This window comes from Octodon degus, unplaced genomic scaffold, assembly GCF_000260255.1.
Source record: "Octodon degus isolate 3935 unplaced genomic scaffold, OctDeg1.0 scaffold00249, whole genome shotgun sequence".
NCBI classification, from domain to species: domain Eukaryota; kingdom Metazoa; phylum Chordata; class Mammalia; order Rodentia; family Octodontidae; genus Octodon; species Octodon degus.
In genome coordinates, this window is record NW_004524825.1 from 1,177,083 (window position 1) to 1,184,053 (window position 6,971).

General features: G+C 44.8%; 1 protein-coding gene across 1 annotated transcript in view; it reads right to left on the reverse strand.

Moving 5' to 3' along the window:
- The window catches only part of Pasd1 (PAS domain containing repressor 1), a 115,067-nt gene extending 108,540 nt beyond the window's left edge, over window positions 1-6,527 (reverse strand). Inside the window, exon 1 of the mRNA XM_023706275.1 lies at window positions 6,428-6,527. Within this exon, the coding sequence (XP_023562043.1) occupies window positions 6,428-6,527 (100 nt within the window). The remainder of the gene's footprint in view (window positions 1-6,427) is intronic.
- Between the last annotated feature and the right edge of the window lie 444 nt (window positions 6,528-6,971).

Here is a 6,971-nt window from a genome sequence, read left to right on the forward strand (position 1 = left end):
AAAGTGATCTACCCACTGGATACCGACTGCTACTCCTCTCCCAAAGGCTTCAAAGGTTGGCACCCATCCATGACTTTTTTATATGTACTTTTCCTCTGTCTTTTCCTTCTAGGGGTATCAAATTCATCCTTCAAAGCCTATAGTATCAAAATGGTCATACTTCCAAAACTTTAATTTAATGCAGTTCTAACCAAAATACCAACAATATACATTACAGATCTAGAGAAAACAGTTCTTAAATTCATAGTAACCAGAAAAGGCCCCAAATAGCAAAAGCCATTTTGGATAGTAAGAACAAAACAGCTGACATATCAATACCAAACTTCAAGTTATACTACAACGCAATAGTGATTTTAAAAAAGTACGGTGTTGGAACAGAAACAGACGTTTAGATCAACAGAACAGAATAGATGATACAGAAACTTCCCCTGCATAGTCAACTATTTGATCTTTGACAAAGGGGCCAAAGCTGGAAGAAAGATAGCCTACTCAACAAGTGGTGTTGGGAAAACGGGTTATCTGTTTGTAGAAGGATGAAACTGGACCCTTATGTCTCATCATCACAAATTAAATCAAAAGGGATCCATGAACTAAATAGATAAAACAAAGACAAAATAGATAAAACACTTGAAGACAGATATAGGAAAGGATTTTCTAAACAGAACTTCAACTACACAAGAAATAGCAAGAATCAGCAAATGGAGTTATATCAGACTAAAAAGTTTCTGCACAGCAAAATAATCGATCAGTAGAGTGAAGAGACAAGCTGCAGAATGGGAGAAAAGTTTGTGCCAGCTACTCCTCAGGCAGAGGGCTATCTAAAATACATAAAGAACTCAAAAATTAAAATGCCTAAAATTAAAGGTCTAATCAAGAAATGAGCTAGAGAAATATCCAGACACTGCACAGAAGAAGAAATAAAATGGTCAACAACATATGAAAAATATTTTCACAATCTCTGGCCATTATAGAAATGCAAATTAAAACAATGATAATATTCAATCTTACTCCAGAAAGAATGCTAAGCATTAGCAAGTAAAACAACAGCAGACGCTGACGTGGCTGTGGTGAAAAGGAGCCCTCTTGCACTGCTGGTGCGAATGCCAACTACTATGACCACTGTGGAAATCTGTCTGGAGATTTCTCAAAGAACTGAAATTAGAAATTCCATATAATCCAGCCCCTCCATACTCGGTATCTTCCCCAGAGAGGTCCCATACTACAGTGGTACATGCACACCCATGTTTATAGCAGCACAACTCCTAATAGCTAAATCCTGGAGGCAGCCTGAATGCCCATCAGCAGATGACTGGATACAGAAAATGTGGCATCTATATGTAAAGGAATACTACTCTGCTATAAAAATGACACATTTGAGGCATTTGTAAGAAGATGGATGCCGGAAAATACTAAAAGTGATAAATCAGACACTCAAGTTTAAAATATCGCAAGGTATACCTCATTTAAGTGGGGCTAAGTACAAACAAAGAAAACAACAAAGGATGGATAGAAAGGCACAGGGGGACAAATTTCCTGCAATAGGAACAGGGCCCAAGGGAACAAGGAGAGGGCTGAGGAGGAGGGGAAGGGAGATGAGTGGACTAAAGAAGTGCCGAGCACCGGACCCTAATTACCCCAATTACTGTAGACACTGTAGGCTACAACATGAGCTAAGACAGATGATGCCACCAAGTACGAAAAAGGGTGTAGGGAAAATTGAGGAGGAGGGGACAGAAGAAAGAAAGGGGATTAGAAATAAAAGCTGTAGTAAGTGCACAGAAGAGCCCCCCCCCCAAGTGACTGTAAACTTTGTGAATTGAAAGCACGTACTTGTAAAAAGAATTAAAATGTTTAAAAAGACTAATTTGGCCAGGTGTGACAGCACATACATGTCCTCCGCTACTCAGGAGAATAAGGCAAGATTGCAAGTTTGAGCCCTGCTTGGGCAAATTAGAGAGACCTTATCTCAAAATCAAAAATAATAGATAAAGCTCTGGGAATGTAGCTTAGTGGTAGAGAACCCCTGGTTTCAATCCCTCTTCTGCTAGAAAAGAGCCAAATCTAAGCCCTTCTTCTCTCTACTCCAATTCATCAAATCCTCCTCTGCCATACAAGTTTTACTTAATCACATATAAAATGAAAAAGCAAAGCACAAAAGAGTCTCCACAGGTAATATCATTTAGGGGTCAGCTTAATCCAGTAGTGTTGAACCTATGGCACGCGTGCCACAGCAGGCACGGACAGCCCCTCAGTGTCAGCACACAAGCCATGCCACCCTGGCAGCTGAGCACCAGACAGCGGTTGTTTTGTCTAAACTAAATGTTGGGTACTCAGGCTTAATTGCAGCTTCAGCACTGTGTGGTAAGTAAGTGGGTTTTGTGTTGCAGTTTGGGCTCTCGTCAAAAGGATCACTATCACTGGCTTAGGCAAACTTCAGTTCTGCTTTGGCAGCAACCACAAAGGGAATCTAACCTCACTGTTCTGTGGCTTTGGGAGGCTGCTGGCACAGGCTCGCCAAAGTCCCACCCTTTCCATGGTTGGCAGCAAGAGCAGATCACAGGTTGCCAAGGCCACACTCTGCCAGATTCAAGGCTGGCTTCTGCTGACACACGGAGAGGATTCGTTCCTTTAGATACAGTCTGACAGAGACAAAATTTGATGTTCAGAACCAGGCATGGTGGCGCATGCCTATAATCCCAGCACTTGGGAGGCTGAGACAGGAGGATGGCTACGAGTTTGGGACTAGGCTGACAGCTCCAAAAGTGAACACAGGACCAGGGTGAACTGTATGATGAGACCATGTGTTAAAAAAAAAATAAAGAAAAGAGCTCACTGCAAAAACAAACAGGATTTGGACCCTCAAAGTAGCCTGAATGTCTTCTGGCATAATTAAACAGATCACCTCTGTGACTGCAGGACAGCAGAATTGCTGAATTTTCCAACACATGACTTTGTGGAAACAGGAGGGTGATCTGGCAATGGGGGGAGATGATTAAAATACAGTATTCATATGTGCCAGTTCCCCAAGAGAAACTTATGTACTGTAAGAATATACTATACTAATAAAATCTATTGTCAAAACTTAATGACCCCTGTAGTCCTAGCACTAGGGAAGCTGAGGCAGGAGGATTGTTGGGAATTCGAGAGCAGCCTGGGATGCACAGTGATCTCAAGGCAACTGCATAGGGAGACCCTGTCTCAAAAAGATAAAAAAAAAACCAAAAACTTAATGAGGGCCGACCAAATAGCTCAGCAGATTAAAGCACCTGCAAGCTGGCACAGGAGCCAGGGGTTCGATCTCTGGGTCTGCCATGCTGACCCCCCACCTGGGGCACACTGAGATGGCAATTGAGACTGGGCTTGGTGGCATGCGCCTGTAATCTCAGTGCTTGGGAGGCTGTAAACATGTGGATCACTACGAGGCCAATCTAGTAGTGAAACCCTGAACATCCTGAAGACCCTTCCCTAAAATACAAATTTAAAAGAAAAAAAACAAAAACCTCAGTGAACAACAGCTGGGTATGGTGCTGCACACCTGTGACTGTGTTGCACAGTAAAAGCCTGTCCTGAAGCAACAAACAAACAAACAAACAGAAGCTTAAAGAAAAGGAACATACAAAACTAAAAACATTCCTGAAACAGGAATAAGTTATAATTATGCAGCAAGTCTTATTTTTGTCTTCACACAGTTTCAGGCCTTTGCAAGGCACTTTCAGCCTGGGGAATCTCCCTCCATCAGGTCTTTCCAAGAAACATGACTGCATTTAAAATAAGGGAGAGGACCGGTGAGATAGCTCAGCAGACAAGCTCCTGCTTAAGCAAGTGCAGGGACCAGGGTTCGATCCCCGGCACCACATGCCACTCTGGCCCCATGCCTGGGCACGCTGAGCTGGCCACCGAGTCCAGGTATGGTGGTGCACAACTGTAATCCCAGCACTGGGGGTGCTAAAACAGGAGAATCAACTACAAGTCTGAGTTGCATAGTGAGACCCTGTACCAAATACATAAATTAAAACATAATAATAAAATAAAAAATAAGAGAGTAGGAAAATGTGCATTCTCTTATCTCAGTTGCAGCAAGGAACACTGCACTGTTGTGCTTTTTTTCTTAAATTTCTGAAGATACATCATATGCACAAATTTTTCAATATATACGTGTTGGTTAGCAGGCACCTGGGCTCCACATCACTGCAAGTTTTTTTGTTTTTGTTTTTTTGTCTTTTTGAGACAAGGTCTCACTATGCAGTTCAGGCTGGCCTTGAGCTCACTTGGTAGTTTACGCTGGCATCAAACTTGAAGCAATCCTCCTGCCTCAGCCTCCTGATTTCTGGGATTACAGGTGTGAGACACAAAGGCTGGCCTCAAAACATTTAAAAGTTTTTTCCTGGCTGGATAGATAGCTCAGCAGTCTAAGTGTCTGCCTGGCAAGTGCAAGGACCTAGGTTCAATTCCTAGTACCACGTGCCATGCCAGCCCCAGAAACCATGTGTGGTGACACATATCTGTAATCCCAGCACTGGGGAGTATCTCAGTTATTCTTCTCTCACTGCTGAGACAAAATTCCCACTACCCAAAATTAAAAAAAGAAAGATTTATTTAGCTCACAGTGGAGGTTTCAGTTTATACTCAGCTGGCTCCAAGACAGAGTGGCACATGGAAGAGTGCAGCAGTTCACGGCAGCAGCAAAGAGCAAAGAAAGAGAGGCAGCAGCTCAGGCAACTAACAAGCCTCTCTCTCCTCCTGACACTGTACTGGAGATTACCCGCCCCAGGGCGGGTGTAACACTCACGCCTTTAATCCCAGCACTGGATCAATAATCAATCACAAACTCCAGAAGCTACCCCCATGAGGCTTTAGGGGGACAACTAGACACAATCCATAACAAGGTGGCTGAGACAGGAGGATCACTATGAGTTTGAGCTGCAGAGCATGACCCAGTACCAAATAATTGTTTTTAAAAAATGTGTATTTTCCTGTGAGAAATATTACCATTCACAAGGTGAAAACTTGAAAGAGAATTATTGGGTAAGAAAATAAGCAACTGAGATAAGAGAAGTGCAGTGCCCCTTCCTGGTCTTAGCATACTGTCTGCTAGTGTCACCCAGCACTGTCCACCCACAGTCCTCTGTCACAGCTATACCTCAAGCCACTCAGCTGCAGGAACAGTCCACCTTAAATTTCACTTGAAATATGCAGACCGTAATACCAGTTGTCCTGCCAGAGCCCTGGAGGATTAAAAATTTCCAGCTCCACAATGCTCCCTCAGTGTGAAGCATGTATATCTGTGGCAGGCATTGCTTGCAATTTTAGTTTTAAAAGAAAAAAAAAATTCACAATCATTTCAAGAGTTAATTACATAAAACATCCAACCTCTTAGGACCAGGGATACAGCTCAACTTCACAAGCTCCTGCATGGCAAGCACAAGGCAAGGGGACTGTTTTTTGTTTTTTGGGTTTTTTTTTTTGGGGGGGAGGGGGGTTGCAAGTCAAGGTCTGATTTCAGGTACAAAACAAGAAACAAAAAAATGGCACAGGGACACAGACTGCTCCCCAGCACCAAATGGCACACCAGCCCTGGCCCCGGGTTGCGCTGAGGCCACAACCATGGAGGCACATGCCTATAATCCCAGTGCATGGAGGCTGAAAACAGGAGGTTCACTAAGAGTTCAAGCTGCGTAGTGAGACCTTGCACAAAATATATTTTAAAAACCTAAAAATAAAACAAAAAACAACAAGAAACTAGCTGGCTCCTTATTTCATTTTGTTCAAACACGAATTCAAAAAATAACGCAATTCTCCCATAATCAATAATAAAAATTATTCCTGCAATTTTTTCCCCACATTTAGAGGAAAATAAGAAAACAAACAGCAAAAGAATAATAAGGTCCTGTTAGGTAAGTCCCTGGGTGGAGCAAAAACAGGCTTTACAAGACTTAGCAACGGCAGATTTTTATCTCTTGGCTTTGCTAGGTTCTACTTTATTCTTCTAAATTTTGCACCAATTTGAAAGATTTGCAAGTTCATGAAGTGGAGCTGTTACTTCTGAACAAGGAGCAAAGTTTCTTGGGATCTCATTTTAACATATTTAATAAACCTCCATTTAAACATATTTCCCAGGCGCGCTAGCCACTGCGGTCCGCACACAATAACACCCAAGCGTCCAAAACCAGGCCTACTTTTGTATAAAACTAGTGCAAACTCCAGACAGGGATCACAATTCACTGCTATATTTCCCATTGAGCGCACAGCTTCAAGTAGCTTTCGCCTTCCCAGCTATCAGTCACGTCACTCTTTCCAGGTAGAAAGTGACCGCATGGCTAGCACCGTGGAAGTCCCGCGCAAGGTAAACTTAAGGGTCACTAACATCAGTTACTAACAGATGTAAAACAATACGCTAAGTCCTAGCTGTGGGTCTCCTCTTGCCTACCTAGTAGGCAGAGGCTGCCCGCTTCCTCCTCCACACCCCGCGAGCCGAACGCCGCCTCAGGCCACGCCGCTCCCGCCGCCGCCTGCCGCCCGCCCGCCATCTTCGGAGGCTTCCTCGCGGGGCAGAGCAGCGCCTCAGGGCGCTCGCGGCCCGCGCCCTTCCCGCCCGCCCGGCTTTCTGTGTCTCTGTGCCGCCCTTAGTGCCTGTCCTTGGGGCCTGTCTGTGTGTCAGTGCCGCTGTCTGTCGCTCAGTCTCTCAGTCTCTCAGTCGCTCTCTCTCACACTCTCTCACACACACACGCACGCACACGCAGAACTTTCTCAGGCGGAGCACCCGCCAGCTCGGGGGCCCTCCGCTTACTCACGCATGGCCCTGACGTGTTGGTCACACACGGCTTTTACACACCTACCACTCTCTGGCGGCCTCGCGCCCCCGCCCCAGTCCACAGCAGGACAGCCGCTCTTGTCACACTCACCGGCGGAGCCCGAGAACACCGAAAGCAGCGCACCACCTCAGGAGCCGCCTCGAGGTCCGCCCTTGCCGC